General features: G+C 38.5%; 1 protein-coding gene across 1 annotated transcript in view; it reads left to right on the top strand.

Annotated features, from left to right (window-relative positions):
* The window catches only part of znf830 (zinc finger protein 830), a 51,708-nt gene extending 40,277 nt beyond the window's left edge, over window positions 1-11,431 (top strand). The window contains exons 7-10 of the mRNA XM_052015491.1: window positions 227-290; window positions 522-602; window positions 4,181-4,257; window positions 10,981-11,431. Of these exons, the coding sequence (XP_051871451.1) occupies window positions 227-290; window positions 522-602; window positions 4,181-4,257; window positions 10,981-11,158 (400 nt within the window). The 3' untranslated portion in view covers window positions 11,159-11,431. The remainder of the gene's footprint in view (window positions 1-226; window positions 291-521; window positions 603-4,180; window positions 4,258-10,980) is intronic.
* Window positions 11,432-22,072: the final 10,641 nt, after the last annotated feature.

Raw genomic sequence — 22,072 nt, forward strand, 5'->3', positions numbered from 1 at the left:
TTTCTTGTGAAAGCTTAAAAAATGAAAAGTCTAATTTTTAAAGGGAGGAATTCGTGTTCATTTAAAGACTGTAATATTGGTACTTAGAATACTAAAGTACTTTTTCAAGATGGAAAATTGTATTCATTCTGGCTGACTGAAAAGTTCATGTCATTGTTAAAGTATGTGAATTAAATTGCCGAATAATTAATTGCTCCAAAACATGATCAGAACTCTGTTGCTTCAGGAAAGAGAATACTGCTGAAGCTTTGCCAGAAGGATTCTTTGATGATCCAGTAAAGGATGCAATGGCAAGTACAGTATATAATATATATTATTCTCCAAAGCTGATGCTATTTTTAATTGCACATCTTTGTTCAGTACCTATTTTTGAAAGTTTCAGTTTGATAAGGTTTAGCTTTTTTTTTACTTTTTTTTATTTAAAATTTAAATAGTTAAACTTCTGCTGTAGAGGGCAACACAGACCTGCTATGTTTCTGACAACTGCTTATCACTTTTCTCACTATCACCTAATATTACAGGTGCGGAAGGTAGACCCACCAAAAGATCAGATGGATAAAGAATGGGAAGAGTTTCAGAAAGAAATCAGACAGGTTAATACGGTGAGTCATTTTAAGAATACGAAGTATGATTTGCAGTCACATCTTAGAAAACTGTAAATAAGGTAGTCTATGCTTTGTTATTATAGCTATACTGTTTCAAAACCTGGATCAGCACTCCTAAAACAATGCATCTGCACTGCGCTCCCAGATATTTTTTTAACATTTCCAGGATCTGGGCACCGTTGGCAATGCCAGCATTTATAGCCTATTCTTAATTGCCCTTGAGAAGATGGTGGTGTGCAGCTGTCTTCAACTGCTGCAAGTCCTTCTGGTGATGATACTCCCACAGTACTACTAGGGAGGAAGCTCCATAATTTAGACCCAGCATCGATGAAGGATCATCGACATATCTTAATGTCAGGGTTGCACCTGACTTAGATGGGAATCTGCAGGTGGTGGTGTCCTGCTGCCCTTGTCTTTCTAGGTAGTAGAATTTGTGGTTTTATGAGGTGATCAAGCAGCTGAAGAGGATTGGCCTGGAGGAACTTGCGGTGTTGGCCTGGGACTGGGCTAATTGACGTCCGACAATCACAACAATCTTCCTTTGAGCAAGCTATGACTCCAGTTACAGGGGTGTTTTCTCCTTGGTACCTATTGACCAGTTTTATCAAGGCATCTTGATGACACAATGAAATGCTGCCTTGATGTCAAGGGTAATCACTCTCATCTCACTTCTAGAATTCAGCTACTTGGTCCCTGTTCGGACCAAGGCTGAACTGGGGTCTGGAGTCAAGTGACACAGGATATAGCCCTGGATCCAGCAGATAAGCTTTTCAGAATTCTCTTTAGGTATGTCAAACCTCCCTGCAGAAACAGGGAGAGAAATAGGATAAGCAAAGGGGAGCATGGAAGAGGTGAGGCATAGAGGAAAAAGAAATATTTTGTTTTAATCATGAGAGACACACACTTACTAATGGCAGCTCACTTTTTCCTGGTTATCAACAATATGTGAACTAAATAAGAATAAAATATATCATTAAAGCACAAGCATAACAGTCATGAACATATGACACATCTCAAAAGAAATGGAAATGACCAAGTGAAAACTGAAAAGGTAATCAGTAGAAAAGGAGAAAGCAAAAAGAGTGAGAGAAAGTCAAAGAAAGGGACACAGGGAAAATTATAAAATAAGAGAAGGAGCTATTATAGTAGGTGTTTGTACATCCACATCTGGAAAGAGGAGGAAGAGAAAACAGAGGAACTTGGGTGGGAATGAAGAAGAGTGAAAGAGTGCAAGGAGCAGGAGACACTGAGCAGGGTGAAACAAAGGGCAAAGCCACAAACCAGACAAAGAAAAAACTGCGAGACACAAGGAAAATAATTGACAGAAGGAAAGATTTGTACAGAAGAGATGGTGTAAATGCATGGAAAGTAAGGTGCTGAAGTAGAACCAAGAGGTAAACACATCAGAGTAGAGTGTGACATGAATATTAAGTGCTGAAAGAAATGGAATTGTCAAGGGAAATATGAATGAGCAAAATGTATAGGGGAAGAAAAGAAAGACATGCATGGAAAGAAAAGAGAGTAAGGAGAAATAGACTGAAAAATATATTTAAAAAAATATAATGGTGCTACAGATCATAGAAATTTATGGCATGGATGGAGATGATTTCAGATTCAGATCTGTTTATTGTCACATACACCAGGGTGCAATGAAATTCCTTGCTCGCGTAAAGCACACAGAGTAAACAGTATACATGGTAATAAATACAACAATAAATACAGCAACGAGCACAAAACAATAGAATAGTGCAAAGATAGTGATGCAATCTGAAGTAGTGCAAAAAGAAATACAGAAGTGACAATATCGGAAAAACTGAGAGAGGTAGAATTAAGAGTCTGAGAACATGGCAGCACCCAAAGGAAGGGGATGTGAAAGAGGTGATTGGTTCAGAAGTCTGATAGCAGCGGGGAAGAAGATGTTCTTGAGTCTGGTCATTCAGGCTTTCAAGCTCCTATATCTTCACCCAGAAGGTAGAAGAGAATAAAAGGAATTGCCAGGCTGGCAGACATCCTTGACGATACTGCTCGCCTTCCTATTAGCCCATGATGTTCATGCAGGCCAAGAATACATTTTCTGAATTAATCTCACTGCCCAACTCTTGGTCCATAGTCTTACTTTGTAATCAATTTTGCCTCCGCCATCCTTTATTGCAGTAAGTTCAAGGCTCCCATTCATCATTGGGTGACAGAAGATTTCCCCAATTCCTGTCTCACCCTTAAACCAATCAACTTAAATTTGTGCTTTCCATTTACTGTTTTCTCTGCTAAGGGTAACAGGTTCTTTCTGTTCATGATGTCTGGGTTTCTCATTACCTCAAACTTCCCCAGATGAAAACAGCTATTAGTAAGAATTCTGGTAGACAAGAGCAGCTTACTTCCTTGGGAAAATTCTAAATAAATACAGTTTGAAAGCACTTTGCCGTTGAGAGTAGGCTGACGGAATCATAATTGGCTATATTGTATTTGTCCCACTCTTTGTGGGCACTGCAACACAAGACAATAAGAGCAGGAGTAAGCCACTAGGCTCCTCAAGCCCTTTGATATGATCATGGTTGATCTGTGTTGGCCTCAACTCCTCTTGTTGCCAGTTTTCTATAATTTCTCAATCTTTCAAATATTTATTTATCTCCACCTTAAACATAACTAATGATCTGGCCTTTGGAATTCTCTGCCCCTGAGGATGCTAAAGATTCACTCCCCTCTGAGAAAAGAAATTTCTACACACCTCAATTTTAAATGATTGGCCCCTCACTTTGCAGCTAGGTCCTCTCGTTCATTCCTCTCCCACTAGTGAAAATAACTCAACATCTACTCTGTCAAGTACCTTGGGATCTTGCCTGTTTGAATAAGTTCGTCCGTCATTCTCCTAAATTCTGAGGAATATAGACCCAAACTCTCTCGTCTCTTGAAAGGACAACTCTCTCTTCCCAGAGATTAGCCATGTGAATCTCCTTTGTTTGCTTCCAATGCTACCATATGCTTTTTTTTAGGTAAAGGCATCAGCTGTGGCCTTGCTGACACCCTGTACAACTGTAACAAAACCTTCCTGTTCTTAAACTCCAACCCTTTTTCAATAAATGCCAACATACTGTTTACCTTCTTAACTACTTGTTGAACCTGCCTGCTAACTTTTTGCGATCCTTGCAGAAGAACACTTAGATCCTTCAGAACTTCACTCGGATGCCGTCTCTCTCCATTTAGCTAATAATCCGTACACAGCTGGGGATTAATCCACATTTGTTGGGAAAGTACCAGTGTTGCAGCTATACAGAATGTGCTTTTCTGGAGATGCAGATAATCCCAGAGCAAAAGTTTGTGTTGCAGCTGAGATGTTGAAGTGGCCTACAGCATTCTGTATTCAGTGCACTCGGATGTTTCTTCTTCTGAAATGGAAGCAAATTGCTTGGGTGAAATCTAGCTTCAATACTGGCAGTGATCTTGAGAGGAGGCTATAACTGATTATCTGCTTGGCACCAATGAGGATTTGTTCATTTATTATACAGATTTAAAACTGCTGCTTTTGTAATGAATATTTTTCCAACTTTATTTACCACTGATGTCTTTTCAACCCAAAGGTTTCAGAAGCAATTGTAGCAGAAGATGATGAAGAAATTCGTTTAGATAGACAGATAGAAGAAATTGATGAACAAATGTAAGTGAATACAAATAAATTTTGCATTGGGAAATGTAACAACACAATTATGATTAAATGCCTGATTGGTAGGAAATACGTAGTTTTTGCAGTATTTTGTAAATTTATGATGTTGGACAGAGGTTTAAAAGTGAAAGTGCTATACTTTGAAATAAGTAATCTGTTCCTTTTCTATTCATTATTATCTGGTCACACAGCAGGATTGTGAATGGATTAACTTTATTTCACAAGTTAGTTTCTGTAGTAAATAGATTTTAATGTGTTATCTTACTATTGGCGATTCTATATAGTTTCACTATTCTGTTATGTGTGTCTGTCACTACTGGCTTTTTTGCTTTCCTACTTTACAGCATGATTCCAAAATCCTTCACAAAACCAACATTTATGCTGTGTCTTATGGTAAACTTTTTCAATTCTGTCCACCAATTTTCCATGTGAAGTACTTTGGAAAATACATTTAGATATAAATGTTGGTGAATGCAATATAAATCGAATACTTACTGTTTCATATTTAAATGCAGTATTAAAAGATGTTGATTTTTAGATCCTCTTTTTCTAATTTATTGGCAAATTCAACCTATGAAATCTCATTAGTCATGACAATTGTGACCTAAATCAAACCACCTCAGGACATTGTTTGTCTGTAATTAACAGACTTCTAATACATTTGAAAATTCTAGATCTTCAGATCAGATACTTTCCACATTGTACAATATTTTATTTATATTTTGTACTAATATTTTTGGTTAGCTTATCTTTAATTTGTGCTTTTTCAAAATAATGATTTTCTTATTCTGGTCGGTGGTGACCCCAAACTGTTGTTGAAAGGGAACTTGATTATGGTGTGTCATTGAATGTCAAAGGTAGATGATTTGTCTTTCACATTGTCTGACATTTCTTTGATGTGAATGTTACTTGGTACTTTTTGTGAGCAGGACATTTCTGCATTATCATTTAGATATAACTGTTGGAGTTAGTAAAACAGCTTGGCTACAGTTGCAGCAGTGTCTTGAGTGTAGGTCTTCAATGATACAGCTAGGAACTTGTCTGGTTCTATAGCCTTTGTCCTATCCAGTTCCTGCAGCCATTTCTTGATATCATGTGATAGTGAATTGAGAGTGTAGCTTCTGTGATGGAGAAAGCTGAGATAGATCATCCACTCAGCATTTCCAGCTGGACATGCACTTCAAAAAATGGAATTCACTGAAGCAGTTTGGAACGTCCTGTGATTCTGCATAGAAAATGCAGATTCTTTTTCATCCTTCTCATTCTTTTTGATATTTTGATTTTCCTGCTACCTTCAACATTCTGTGGAGAAGATGTGATATGATTGAGGGTTCATTTTTTACTTTTTTCCATTTGTTATTTGTATCAAATCTAAAATGTCAATTGACTTTATATTTTTGGCTACTTCATCTTGCAGATTTACTTTGCTTAAGGTTGTAAGAATTCAGTTTTTAAGCCACTAACCTTCCTCAGTGTCTCGATGCCATTTTATACCTCAGTTTTAACTCCAGCTGTTTGTTCCAGTCTCAAATGAATTCCAATCTAGTATAATTATTTATTTATAATTAGGCAAAATGCACAAATTCTGATTTTAGAAACTCACCATTTAATGAGATTGCTACACCAGTAAGTCAGATACTCCTCAATGGAGTATAATCTTTACTTATGTATGATATCTCCATGGTAACCATTCATTTGTTTTTTTTGCTTGAGTTCATATATGTGCCCAGTAGGAATCTTCTCAAAATCAACCTTTTTAATCCTGCTTGATGCTGTAAATAAAATTATTATTACTCTTCAGTCTTGACGCCAGTGTGTCATTCCAAACTGCCAAACATGATATCAAAATACAGTTTGTATCTTTTCCAGTTAGTGAGACACATGGTCTTTATCGATTTCACTTTCATTCAAGCCACGTGTTCACAGTCCAAGGTTTCTAAGGAAACTAAATCACGGGGGAATAGTGAAAACGGAGACTGAGAAAGAGATGAGAGATCCTATTTTAGTGCATGAAATCTGCACATATGTTTGGAGTTGTATCACTTTCAATGCCTAAAACTCACTTTCCTCATCTTCACACAGGCCATTGCCTCAAAAGATAGTGTTTCATTCCCACATTAACAGTTCTTGTAAAAATTGAAGCACAAACATAGATGATAATCTGGTGTATATTCCTATCTAATTTCTGCCCATGAGGAAAATCAACCAGATCATTTGATATTTATACCTCTCAGCTCAGCCAATGTAGCTATAGCAATCATTTGGTGCATTTCCTGCTCGAAAGTACTAATGTGGAAGCTAAGTAAGAACAAACCCTTAGAATGCCGTTTTGTTCTGTTGATTTTTGCTGAGACTCAAACTGTGTTAATTTAGATAAAGTATTGTGGAGTTGCTGGTACCTTTTGAATTGCCAAAAATTCAGGACAAACAGAAGTTGGAATTGTGTAGTTAAGTGTTTGAAAGTCAAACCTGTGAATTTTCTCTTCTTTATATCAGTTTTGTTACATTAACCCATATAGGAAACTTTTCCAAGAGATTAGAATGCATGACATCCGAGGAAATTTGGCAAATTGTTTCCAAAATTGACTTGCTGATAGGAAGCCTGTGACCATTATTGTACCACAGGAATCGGTGCTGTGACTTTTACAGTTCTGTGCATTAATGACATAGAAGTGAATGTAGGGGATATGATAAGTAAGTTTGCAGATGACACAAAAATTGGTAGTGTTGTTGATAGCCTAAGGGTACTCTTAGGCTACAGGATGATATCAGTTGGTAAGGTGGGCAGATCAATGGCAGGTGAAATTTAATCCTGATAAGTATGAGGTGATGTGCTTTGGGAGGACGATAAGATAAGACACACACAGTGAATGATAGGATGCTAAGCAGTATTGAGGAACAGAGGGATCTTAATGTATCCAATGATCTGCGAAGATGGCAGCTCACAGGTAGATGAGGTATTGAATTGAAGAATGCGCACAGAATACTTGCCTTCATTAGCCAGAGTATAAAATATAAGAATAAGGAGATTATGGTGCAAATTTATAAAATGTTGGTGAGGCCACAAATGGACTACATGGTACAGCTGCCACAATATAGATAAGATGTGATTGCACAGGAGAGAGTGTGAAGGAGATTCACCAAAATGTTGCTTGGGGTGGAATGTTTCATTTATGAGGAGAGGCTGGATAGGTTGGATTTGTTTTCCTTGGAATGGAGGAGGCTGATCGGATACATGATAGAAGTAGACGAAATTATGAGGGGCATAGATAGGATGGAGAATAAAGAGGTGTCTAAGACCAGAGGCATGGGTTTACGGTGAAGAGTAGCAAGTTTAGAGGAGATCTGAGGAAGAATTTTTTTCACCCGAGGGTTGGTTGCAATCTGGAATGCACTGCCTGAGGAGGGGTGAATGCAGGTCCACTCACATCATTAAGATGAATACTTGAATTGCCAATGCATAGAAAGCTACAGGCCAAGTACTGGAAAATAGATTAATATAGATAAGTACTTGATGGTTGACATGGGTGTAGTGGGCTGAATGGCTTGTTTCTGTGCTTTTTGACTCCATGACCCTATTTAATCACTCTGCTGTAGAACTGAAAATCAATGTGTGCACTATTTCATTTTCAAATTCAGTTAAGAATACCTGATTTTTATGACCTGACATTGAATATTAAGATGCCATTACAATAATCGGCACATGTTTCTGTGGTATGAATTTAAAAGTCAAGGAATATTGAACAACCTCAAGGCTAAGAGAACTAATTATATTACCACCAATATCAGCAAAGTTAGCAGTAATGGAGGACATCAGTTATGTAAAATGCTGGCAAATCTATTTTCATAGTAGTGTTGTGCTGAATCTGAGTGGTATCCATTACAGATAACCTTGATTAGTTTAGAAACCTGAAGCATTTCATACAATGCTCTACCGGTGGCATAACATGCTGGCTGTGGGCTAATTTTACTGGGTCTTATTCAACTATTGTTGCAAAATAGAACTAAGCAGAAAATAAAGGAGTGCAGCTGATAAATATTCATACTTCTCAGTTTTTGTTCCTTTTTTTCTGAATTTGTGCTAATGAAAAATGAGAGATTATATACTATTGAAAAGAATTTTTCAATTCGAGTTTATTATTTTTCTGTCACTTTAGCTGCCATCTTGTCTCAACACAATCATGTATCAGCCAAGAAGGCTAGACTTTATCTGTGTTATAAACTCTGAAACATACTGTGACACTTTGTATGTTCTCTTACATGGTGCAGCTTATTTCTTTTTACGATTAGACAAACGCGCACAATGCCAATCATACTACAATGTGCCTTGTTATATTGCAAACTGATAATGGAGATCCCACAGAATACTTAAGAATACCTACTTAAAAAGCTGAAAATTTAATGTTTGAGTTTTTTGATTTAGTGCATTGTCAGGAGCTGCAGCTTTTTGCAGGGTACATAGATCAACTTGAATGTAACTTTAAACATTTTATATCTGTAACTCAAGGCAATGTTGTTTCAATTTGATTGTAATAATTCTGGTTTACAGTGGTGTTCATTGTAATGTAGTCTTTAGGTCTCTGATTTGAAATGAATTTGCACTTCTCATGACCTCAGCACGTTTATAGAAAATTAAACATTTTTTTGAAGTCTAGATTTTTGCCGTATGTAAATTATTTCTGGTGATGCACGTGAAATAGCCATCATTAAACTTCCTTTTGTTTTGTGTATAGCTGCATTGCAGAAATATCTGTTGATGGAATATTACTGTTGCCTACAGATGAATTTAGCGTGGACCCATTCAATAATATTTATAGCTCACCATGATTTAAATTAATGAATGTGGGTTAACAAGTTAACATATCACTAACTTGGGTTAACCCATATTATCACTAACTTGGACAATACAGAGGTGTTATACTCCCACATATTCATTACTAAATGATGTCTTTTTCAGAAATCAAATATCACAATTTTACACAGTAATTGGATGCCTTGTTAGTTTTGTAATAATGAGATAGTCATCTGTTTGAATTTCTGTTATACCTCTCTGAGACTGCCTTCAAACGTGAAGCATTTGCAGTCATAGCACATTACCACTAGATGCCCTTCTTGGCACTGTTTACAAAACAACTATCAGAACCGTGAGGCAGAACCATGGCTATCTTGGGAGCAGTCCAGGATTTCACTGCAGCTCCTTGAATTCATCTGGGATTCTCCTGTTTCAGGTTGTTGAAGGATGTAGAGTTCTGTATTTTGGATTTTCTAATGTTAGTTATAAAGTTCACGAGGATTAACAAAACAAAATGCAGCATTTTCTCTCACGATAGGAGATTTTTTGCTAGATGAATAAAGCAGAAGACAAAAAAAAACTACAATGGCAACTCAATCTTTGTAATCCATAGAAGCTACATCATCCTTCTTTGAATTTCTCTCAAATCTTTAACATATCTTTCAGAAAAAAAGTTGTTACCAAAGTCTTATTTTTACAGCCAATGTTTCAGATGAGGCAGACAATAATTATCTACTCGGCTGATGTCAGTAATGGCACTGATGTAATAAGGAGTGGGACTTACCTCTGGGTGTCATTGGGTATAATGTATTAGATAAGTGCCAAAATCTCCTTTGTAACAATATTTGTGTAAAAGAAAAGTATCAAACTCTTTCTGGGGGGAAAAAAGACTATAATGATGTGCAAATTATTCTGAAGTTAATACCCAAGAACTGCAGAAACTGATCAAGTGCATTTGTCATTGACGCAAAGAAGACTAATGAAGGAAGACTCTGGAGAAGAGTATTTAATGTCATTAATATTAATACCACCTTTATTTTTGTTTGAAGGAAGTAATTGTTTTGCATTTAGTAGGGAATCAATTCATGGTGTAGCAGGGATGTTGTGGTAAAATGAAGGATTGGCTAGCATGGCCAAGTAACTTGTTTCCATTTCAAGCTTGGCATTCATAAATATCAAACACTGAAAATTGCAAGAAAGTATATCGTAGAATTCTTCATTCTGAGGCAGTTTTGAAAGAAATATTTCTAATTGGGTGTTTCAGTGAAGGAAGGAATTTGGAAACAGTTCAGAGATGATTTACTAGACCATGACTGGGAGCAGACAGGTTGTCATGTGAGGAAAGTTTGGACAGACTAGACTCGTATCTGCTGGTGAAAATCAAAAAAATTGCAGATGCTGGAAATGTGCATTAAAAACAGAAAATACTGGAAACACTTAGCTGGTCAGGCAGCATTTGTGGAAAGAGAAACAGATTTAACATGTCAGGTCGAAGACCCATCATTAGAACTGGGAAAGAGAGAAAGTAAATTGGTTTTAAGTTGCAGAGATTTTTCCTTTTTTTTAGTTCTTTTTTTTTCCCAAAATGTACGCTAACATGAGGACTAGCGTAAGTAGAGATTGGGCTTAATGATGTGAGCAGCAACTGTCATCAACTTAAAGAGCATTTATATTTTTAATTTCCCTTTTTTTAATCCCCAATTAACAAAATATTTTTAATAGCACTAAAATAACACTTTTTCCGACACCTCACCTGTTCTTTTTGCTGTACAATTGTAAAAGTCATCAATTTTCATCAAGTTAATGATTTGATAAATTTGTCATGCATTAGTTTGCATGATAAAAACACTTGAAATGCTGTTTTGTTTCATTGACCCTTAGTTATTAATTCTTTTCATAACTTGTGATTTCTTCTTTTCCTGCAGCATGTGCTACAGACGTGTAGAGTATTTAAGAGACCGCCAAGAGACTGTAAAACAACAATTGATGACAACTTTGAAAGGCAGACCATCACAAAGTGATGAGAAAGTTGATACCGATGAGGAAGAGGAACTTCAAGAATTTCTTTCAGGTGATTGGCGAGCAAAAGGAGCTTTGCTTTAGTACTCTGTGCTGTGCAATTATTACTCAAAGTAAACTTACAACAAACCAGAACGTATTGCTAATCAAGACTGACTTCTATTGGGGCTTTCGCATGAACTGATAAACCTTCAAGAACTTCAGTCATCATCACAGGAACCCTTGGAAAAATTTTCTTTTTTAAATTGGTAAAACTTTTTCAGAAGATGTACAGTGGTTGTTACATTTAAATATTAAGTTGTGTCCAGATTTTATTTTTTATCAGATTATTTCAATTAAAGGGATTTTCTGATCATACTACGTTTCTCTGTAATGATACTTTATATACGTTTAAAGCCTGCCATGTCAGTGGCAACATTTTCCTAAGTAGAAATCAAACAACATGGTAAAATTCTGTTTGAAACCTAGCTCTTTTGTATCAGTCTGTTATAGAAAAGGGATTTTTCAAGGTAATGTGCTGGATTTGTGATAAGTTGCACGAACTGAATTTCCAGTACGGAAACAGTAAAGAGTAACCTCTTTTAGAGAGCTTCAAGATTTAAAAACAATAGAATCTACTAATATCTTATGGAATTATTACCTCCAAGTGACTTCCAGCTCTTCTAATCAGGAGGCACCATTGTAGCTTTTTTTTTCAGTAGAATACATTAATAAGTAAGAGAGAGACCTTTTAAAAGTTAGATGATCCTTGTTCTTGAACCCATCTGGAATATTGTTTAATTCTTAAAAAGACCTGCTATGGTGGCTTGATCTGTTGTTTTGACGATCAGGAGATCATTACAGTGTTAATGATACAATTCACAATTTCCGACTTAATAGTGTGAACAATAAGAACGTTGTCATCTTCCACTGAAGAAAGGGAAGGCAGCTAGCATTGATGATCTTAACCCTAGTCTTGTTACAATGTTGTTGCTGCGAGGTCAACTAATCTTGTTGGGTAAGGGTTTAAACTAAATTGGAAGGAGGAGGAGGGCTTAACATAGCAGAAGGGATCAAAGCAGATATAAATAGCTATAAAATTAGAAATATCCCAAAAATTGCTCAGGCTATTTTGAGGAGAGTAGCTGAAGTGTTGAAGCAAGAATTAAACAACATGTTTGTCAGTGTCTGTGGTGTTATTAATAGGGTTGGTAAACCACAGGATTTTGATCATCAGCAGAAACTTGGCTCAATAGATTCTTCTTGCTGTTACCAGGAATTCAAGAATGATGGTAAAGGAAAAAAAAAAGGAGGTGGGTGAAAAAGAGGAGTTACTGATTAAGTTTAATACAGGGATCCCCATCTACAAATGCCCAACTTATGTACAGCCAGTACATATGAATGCAATATTTGGGAGACCAGCAGTGTGGATTTGCTAGCTGCTGTGGGGCTGCAGGTATCTTCTGCCACCTGGGAACTTGGTTTGCAGCTGCATTTCTGACTTGCGAACCGTTTGGGTTACAAACAGTTCGCAGGAACAGAAACCCAGCCGTAATCTGGGGACTACCTGTACTCAAGTCTAAATGGAAAGGGTCTCTTGTTAGTTCTAGGATTTAATGTATTTGGCTGAGTTAGGGAACAGCTGCATAGGATGGCACAGTGGTGCAGCTTTTAGGAATTGCTGCCTCTCAGCTCCAGTTAACCAGGTTCAATCCTGACTGCTAGGGCTGTCTGTGTGGAGTTTGCACATTCTCCCTGCAACTGTGTGGGTTTTCCCTGGGTGCTTCAGTTTCCTCACACATCCCAAAGTTATGCAAGTTGGTAGGTTAATTGGCCACTGTAAATTGTCCCGTGTGTGTAAAACAAGGGACAAGTGGATAGGAACATGGGAGAATGGGATAGCTCTGTGAGCCAGCATAGATTTGATGTGCCAAAATAGCCTCTTATGTTGTAAGGTGCATTGGATGAAGTTATCCCATTGTGTTTTTTTTTCAGTGAGCAAACTGTAAGTGTGTGTAACAAAAATAAAGCAATTATATTAGGAGCCTTTAATCGTGCTTATTACATGCAACTAAAAGCAGTATGCTTAGAAGAGGGGAAAAAGAAGAATTTTTGAAATGAGTACTGGTGACTTTTTCCATGTCCTCCTGTTTCAATATGATAGAAAATGAAGACATAGAACAGTACAGCACTGGACAGGCCATTTGGCCCATGATGTTGTACCGATCTTAATGCCAATTTATACTAAATATCCTCTTCCTGTGTATCATCCATAGCCCTCCATTCCCTCATATTCATGTGTCTATCTAACGACCTCTTAAACTCCACCAAACTGCCTGTTACCACTACTACCTCCAGTAACCCATTCCAGGCACCCACCACTCACTACGTTTTAAAACAAAACTGCCCCTCACATAGTCTTTAAACTTGTGAGGGGCAAGTTTTTTACGCAGAGAGTGGTAGATGCCTGGAAAAGGGTAATTGGAGTAAGATACCTTGGATTTTGGTTTCGAGTTGTTACAAACAGAGTAGAGTAAATAAAAAATACTCAACTGAGAATGAATCAATTTCAGTGATTTTAGAAGAGTTCTAACACAGCCAATTATAGGATATTGGAGCAATGGAAAGCAGTCAGGGAAGGCAGGTGTTCAGGTGCAAACTTGGTATGTTTCTTTTAAAGTGAATTGGTAGGACATGGAAAGCTAATATGGTCAGTGAGATTAGAAAAGATACAGGCGGGATTGAGAAAGAATGCAGGAGGCAAATAGAGATTAAGAGGTAATGAATAAGGAAATTAAGCTACAACTGTACAAATATATAGTATACACCTAGAGAACTGAGTAGAGTTTTGCTCTCTTTATTTAAGAAAGCGTACACTTGCCTGAGAGGTGGTGCAGTGAAACTTCGGACTGATTGGACAAACCCCTCATTCTAGCAATCAGTTAATGTTGGGCACATTGGCCCTATATTACTCTGGAGACTGAGGGGTAATACTCTCATCTAGAGTAATCCAATTTATGATGGTGGCTCCATGGTTTAATTACCAGGTTTAGTAATCCAGAAGATCCTAACCCACAACAGACATGAGTTCAGATCTCACCATGATACAACAACAGCTATGGAAATTAAAATTTGGTCAATAATCTGGAATTTGGGGTGGGGGCAGGAGGGGGGGGAAGAAATAGCTTTAGTAATGATACCAACCAAAGCTACTGGATTGTCATGAAAATCTATTCACTAGTGTCGTTTAGGAGGAATTCTGCCATTCTTACCCAATCTGGGCAAAATATGACTCCCAAATCCACCAACATGGTTAACTCTCAAATGCCCTAGGAAAGCACTCAGTTTGTGCAGTTTGGGATGCATCCGGAGTGTGATTTGGAAGCAAAAAATTGATGCCAAGGATATAAGCTTGGAAACTGGATGAGAGAAAGTCCATTTGCACTTGCTTTGTATTTTTAAATAGCTCATAAACAGTTCAATAAAGATTATATCATGCTGAAAGCAATGAAATAGGCGTGATTTAAAATATCCCTTCAGGATATAGTTTTATGTTGGAAATCATTTGTAAAATGTCATTGCTGACAGCCCTTCTTATAGATAACAGCTGTGAACTACTAAGTACAATTTACAGATCCTTCCGTCTGTGACCCAATGCTCCTGTGATTGTGGGTACATAGAAGAGTCACAACCAAGGGCATTATCAGCCTGCCCTTTGCTTGGGTAACTGGCAAAACAGATGAGGAAGAACCAGCAAAATAATTTTCAGGAAGGTTTAGATAAAGTTTCCACATAAAACAACTTTTAAAAGACAGTTGGACAGGTACATGGATGGGAAAGGTTTAGAAGGTTATGGGCCAAACACACACAAGTGAGACTAGCTTGGATGAGCATTTGGTCGGTATGGACCAGAAGGGCCTGTTTCTGTGCTCTATGACTCTATAAAAGGGTTAAAGTGGCAAGATTTAAAAACATATTAGGGCGGCACGGTAGCGTAGCAGTTAGCACAATGTTATTACAGCGCCAGCAAACAGGGTTCGATTCCTGTCGCTGTCTGTAAGGAGTTTGTACGTTCTCCCGTGTCTGCGTGGGTTTCCTTCGGGTGCTCCAGTGTCCTCCCACTTTGCAAAGACGTACGGGTAAGTTCATTTGGGTTTTAAAAAAAAATGGGCAACGCGGACTCGTTGGGCTGGAAGGGCCTGTTACCCACGCCGTAAATAAAAAAAATTTTTTTTAAATATCTGAATATATTTTAAATACCTTGGCCTTCACTGCCTTGTATGACAGGGAATTCCGCAGGTTCACCAACCCTTCTGCATGATGTAATTTCTCCTTATCCAGTTTCAAAACGGCATACCCCATATTATGAGACTGTGATCACGGTTCTGGACTCTCCATTCTTCCTGTATCTAGTCTGTGAGGTCCTGTTAAGAATTTTATGAGATCCTCTCTCATCCTTCCATACTCCAATGAATGTGGCCCTAATTGACTAAATCTCTCATACATCTGTCCTGTCATCCCAGCAATCAGTCTACTAAACCTTCACTGCATATTCTCCATGTCAAAACCATCCTTCCTCAGATAAGGGAACCAAAACTGCATTAATTACTCCAGATAGAGTCTCATCCGGACTTGTAAAATTGTGCAAGGACACTCAGATATCAATGCACTTTCCTTTTTCCCAATTATTGCCATTCTGATGTTAATCTAGGCCTTTTTTTGTTTCTAGCACCAAAATGAATAAACTTCTCATTTATCTATACCAAACAGCACCTGCCCATTTGTTGTTAAAATAAACACCCTTATTTGAAGTTTCTGGGTCCAGTAAATGTTATAAGTGAACATTTGGCGTTTAAGGTCGAGACCCTTCATCAGGACTAGTGAAGGGTTTTGACCCAAAACGTCAATTGTTCATTTCCCTCCATAGATGCTGTCCTGACCCGCTGAGTTCCCTCCAGCTCCTTTGTGTGTTGTTCCAGATTTCCAGCATCTGCAGTCTCTCATGTCTCCTGAAAACCATAGTGGTCTTTGTTTCAATAAACTTAGAGATAATGGAGCTAGCTCCAGGATTTTCTCGGTGGTGGGGGGAAGGGGGGGAGTGCAATGTGCGGTGCAGAATAACACCAGAGTAGTCACCAAGGCTGTTTCCTTGGTAACCAAGCGCCTGAATAAGAACAATTTGGCGCAGGGCACATAGACAGAAATATATAGTAATGATATATTGGGAAGCGATTATGTACACATATAGCTTCAATTAAATACAGGCAATGGGAACAGTTAATTGGTAGGGCTCCTGCAAGAATGTGGTAGTTGGAGATAATGGGCTTGCTCCTGGTGCCGTTACCATGGTAACCAAGGTCTTAACCAAGCAAAGGGATGTTTTGGGCATGTTGTCAGAAATGACTTGATCATGCTCTTTCTCATCTTGAATTGAAGAAGAAGTGATAACTAAAGTTCTGTACTTTGGTGAAGATACTGTATCTTTAAATGTGTATAAAAATGTCATACTTTGTACAAATGGAGAGAGTGCGTGGACCACACCTTTAAGGTGATAGGTTTCTTCTCCTGCACGTGGGAGATTGAGCAATAAATACTTCTCCATTTGACCTAAGTACGGATTTGTGTGGGTAATTCTTTTGCTCAACAACAATGGTCAAAATTTCAAGCTACCCATAATTGTGATGGACTCCAACAGGTGACCAGTAATAAGAGTCAAAGACTGATTAACAAGACAGAAAATTGATTAGAGAGAAATAAACACTGTTCAAACAGATGCTCTGTCCGGATTACCATATGAATTGCTTAATATTAGCTGTGAAGGTTTGACATTCATATTGCGAAATATAGGACAATATTTCCCAATATCAGCCATTGAGACTGCCCCAGCAGCTCAGCAGGATGTAGTACTAAAGCAGGTCTCGGAACACACTTTGAGAGGATGGACCAGCATGGATAAGTGTATGAATGAAACTGAGAGCAATTCTATTATTGAATTATCAACTAACCAAGGAAGTTTTAAAAAGGGGACATTGACTAGTCATTCAAAGTATTTTCAGAAAAAGAATTGTTGAACACATTGGAACTATTAACAAGGAGTTTTCTGTGTTAAAATAAATGTAGATAATTACTTTTAATTTTCCCTAGCATTGCAGCAATGGGCACATTATTGAGCTAACCAAAATTACCATTGAGCAGAGAGGCACATATTATGCCTATAAAATCACCTCTCTAGAACTTGGCAAGCAGAAAATTGGACCCATTTCCCATTAGCACATGTCTTAATGCACAAATTGCATATAAAAGCTTTCCTTATGCACATTAGATCACACTTCTGGTTTGATTAGCAACTATCGAGAAATTGGCCAGGGCACTTGATGTGCAATTCAGCTTAGCAATTCTAATACAATGGCATCAGCTGAGCAAATAACGATGTCACAGGATTGCACCGCACACACTCCTTCCACTGCCGGCAGAAATTGGAGCCTTGGAGAACCCCACACTGTTGCACATGGTTCAGGAATTAGACAGCAATTACAAGGTCTGCACAGAGTGTCCCCCAGTTATATGTTTCAATGACCAGTATTATCTTAGATAACTTATTGAATTTTCATTCCTGTTCACAGCCTTTTTTATAAAATCAAAGCTGGAATGCTATGATCACTGGCCCATGACTCACAGTGGATTGGGCTGCTCACAGCTCAGGAGTTGATTGGATCAGATTGTTACACTGGGGCACATAGGAACAATCCCAAGCATACATGAGAGCACCATGCCCACCCTACCCATCTACCTACATTCCCCCTCACTTCCATGGCTCCATTCTAAGGCTGCCAAGGGGAGAGTTCTCTAAGTGTTGACTCACTTCCCAACACTCAGTACAGCATTTAAAATGCGAGCTGTACATTCTGCATGCAGTTCCTGACACAAACTGCAGAGGTCCCATTTAAACCTATAATGTGCTCTTGTCCAATTTTGTGATTTTTGCTTCGGGAGATGAATGTTCTTTTTAAAGGGAACCTCAATGTAGAAAATAGTGCATGATACATAAGGTGAATGAGAACACAGAACAAAGAACATAGAACAGTACAACAAGGGACAGGCCATTCGGCCCACAATGCTGTGCTGATCTTGATGCCAATTTATACTAAATGAACCTCCTCCTCTGTATCATCCATATCCCCTCATTCCTTTCATATTTATGTATCTATCTAAAAGCCTCAAACTCCACCAAACTGTCTGCTTCCATTACTACCCCTGGTAACCCATTCCAGGCACCTACCACTCTCTATGTAAAAAAAAACTAGCCCCACACATCACCCTTAAACTTCCCCCCTCTAACCTTAAAAACATGTCCTCTGGTGTTTGACATTTCTACACTGGGGAAAAGATTCTGACCGTTTACCCTCTTTATGCCTCTCGTAATTTAAAAATCCTCTATCAGGTCTCCTCTCAGCCTCCGACGCTCCAGAGAGACCAATCCAAGTTTGTCCAACTTTTCCTTAATGCTCATGCCCTCTAATCCAAGCAGCATCCTGGTAAACCTCTTCTGCACCCTTTCCATAATTTCCACATTCTTCCTATAACGGGGCAACCAGAACTGCACACAACCCTCCAAGTGTGATCTGACCAAGGTTTTATATAGCTGCAGCATGACTTTCTTATTCTTATACTCAGCACCCCACCAATGAAGGCAAGCATGCCATATGCCTTCTTTATCACCTTATCCACTTGTGTAGCCACTTTCAGTTAACTATGGACCTGGACCCAAGATCCCTTTGTACCTCCATGCTATTAAGGGGCCTACCATTAAAAGTTTACTTTCTCCTTTCATTTGACCTTCCAAAGTGCAACACCTCACACTTTCCCAGATTAAACTCCATCTGCCACTTCTCTGCCCATATCTGTAAGTGATCTATATGCTACTGCATTCTTTGATAGTCCTTTACTCTGTTCACAACTCCACCAATCTTGATGTCATCCACAAACTTGCTAATCCATCCATCTACATTTTAGTCCAAATCATTGATATATATCACAAACAACAGAGGTCCCTTGCGGAACACCAGTGGTCATGGACCTCCAGCAAGAATAACAGCCTTCCACCCCTACTCTCTGTCTTCTATGGGCAAACCAGTTCTGAAGCCAAATTGCAATTCACCCTGGATCCCATGCATCTTTATCGTCTGAATCAACCTACCATGAGGGACCTTATCAAATGACTTACTAAAGTCCATGTAGATGATGTCCACTGCCTTACCCTCAACAAGCACCTTTGTCACGTCCTCAAAAAACTCATCGTTTGTAAGACATGACCAGCCGTGCATGCTAAGCAGGCCATGCCTTTCCAAATTTGCATAAATCCTATCCCTTAGTATCCTCTTCAATAGCTTCCCTACCACTGACATGAGGCTCACTGGCCTGGAAAAGAAAAAACACATAATAAATAGTACAATTTTAATATGGATTGCAAGAAGAAAGAGGCCTAGGGATATTTATGCATGGGTTTTGAATTAACAGACCAAGGTGACAAAGCAGTTATAAAGTATCTTGGATCCGGGCCTCAAATTATAGAGGCATTAAGTAGAAAAGCCAAGAGCTCAAGTTAAACTAGTTGAAACTCATCCTCCATAATTTTCACCACCTCCAAGAGGATTCCACCACCAGACTCATCATCGCCTCTGCATTTCTTTCTGCATTTCAAAGGGTCTGTAGGCTCTGCAGCTCCCTAGTTCAATCTTCCACTCAATCCACTTGTCACAGCACTTTCCCAAGCAACCACAGGAGATGCAACACCTGCTCTTTTACTTCATCCATTTCCACCATCCAGGGACCCAACAGCCTTTCCAAGTGAAGTAGCAATTCATTTGCACTTTTTCCGATTTAATGTATTGCATTCAGTGGTCACGATGTGGTTTCCCCTACAACAGAAAGACCAAACACAGATTGGGTGACCACTTTACAAAACACTTCAATCCACAAAGGTGACCATGATCCTCCATCTCTCAATCCCATTCCCACACTGACCTCTCTGTCCTTGCCCTCCTATATTTCACCAATGATACCCAGCATAAGCTTGAGAAGCAATACCCCATCTTCTGATTAGGCCAGAGCCTCAGCTCCTAATATTGAGTTTAACAAATTTACAATAAGATAAGATACAATAAGATTTCTTTATTAGTCACATGTACATCGAAACACACAGTGAAATACATCTTTTGCACAGAATGTTCTGGGGGCAGCCCGCAAGTGTCACCACACTTCCAGAACCAACATAGCATGTACACAGCTCCTAACCTGTACATCTTTGGAATGTGGGAAGAAACTGGAGCACCCAGAAGAAACCCACACAGACACGGGGAGAATGTACAAACTCCTTACAGACAGCGGCCGGAATTGAACCCAGGTCGCCGGTGCTGTAGTAGCGTTATGCTAACCGCTATGCTACCGTGCCACCCACTTGCTAAATCCCTTTGTTTCACAAATGTGACTGCACCTTTGTTTTAATTTGTTACCTTTCAATTTATTTGTGTATCATTTTGTTTGAACTGCCTGTTTTAAAGTGATTATTATCTTGCTAACTTTAGTCTGCATCCTATCACGGACTTTTCCTCTGTCCTCTACACCTCCCCTACTCTGCAACTTAAAACAAGCGTGTCCTTTCACTTTTCCTGTTCTGATGAAGGGACCTTGACCTGAAGCACTAACTCCATTTCTCTCCTCACTGATGCTGCCTGGCCTGCTGAGCACTTCCAGCTTTTTCTTTTTTAGTTTCAGATTCCCAGCATCTGCAGTTTTTTGTTCCAACATATGTAACACATGTTTGGCTTCAGCTGGAAATGTCTGGGCACCATATCTAAAATATAAGGTATAGAAGCAGTAGTAGGTCATTTTGCCCTTCAGGCTTTCACTGTCATTCAACACAATCATGGTTGCTCATCTATCTCAATACCATATACCTTCCCTCTCAGTACCTTTTGTGCTTAGAGATCTATTTACTTCCTTCTTACATATATTTAGTGACTTGGCCTGCCCTGTTTTCGGTGATAGAGAATTCTATAAGTTCACCCTATGAGCAAACTATATTCTCCTCATCTCAGTCCTGAACATCTTGACATAACATGAAGGCTTAGGGAGGAATAGAGGAGTGATTTAGTAGAACAGTTCCATGTATGGTAGCGTACAGTTATATTGGAGAATTTAGTCTTGTTGTCTTCGGCCATGGACGGTAGGAGCAGAGCTGATAAAAGATTTTTAAACTGAAGACAGCATAAATAAAGAAAAACTGCTTTCAGTGTTGAAAGGCTAACAGCACAGAGCACAGGTTTAACTTAATTGGTAAAAGAACCAGAAGTGATATGGCAGAGAAACTTTTTTATGCAATGATATTTAGGATATTAAATACACAGCCTGATAGGATGCCTGACAGATACTATAAAGAAATTTGGGGAAAATGCAGAGGTATGGGGAAAGAATAAGGGAGAGGGCTAACTGAATTGCAATTGGAAGGTTCAATATAGATGTGACTGACCAAATTACCTCCTTTTTTTGTTCAACAGTTCTAAGGTATTTTAGAGAAATTAATTGAACAACCGTGCAGACTGGATTTTTGACAGGCATCCATTATAACTATTCTTAAAAGTCTTTCAGATATAACTGACAACCTATAAAATGCACAGAACATTTATCACAGAAATGATTTGGTCCCTTTCCTTACATCAGTTTTGATAGATTTGTTCAGCTCGCAAAAAGTTTGTTCCACTGAGCAGAGCACAGCATGCTGTAAACACTGTGAAAATAGTTAGCATAGATTTTAGAGAAAAAACTGTGAAGGACACAACAGTAATCTTCTATAAATGAACAAGCAATTACAGAAGTTAATAGGTTTCATAGGAAGTCAGCCAAAATAATAACATTTAATATTCTGCAGTAGACTAAGTTTTCCAATGCTTTGAGTGCATCATGCCAGACAAGTTGTGTCCAGCTTACCTTAAGCATTACTGGCTAGAAAGGAATTAATAG

Source organism: Pristis pectinata, chromosome 5 (assembly GCF_009764475.1).
Source record: "Pristis pectinata isolate sPriPec2 chromosome 5, sPriPec2.1.pri, whole genome shotgun sequence".
In the NCBI taxonomy this organism is placed as follows: domain Eukaryota; kingdom Metazoa; phylum Chordata; class Chondrichthyes; order Rhinopristiformes; family Pristidae; genus Pristis; species Pristis pectinata.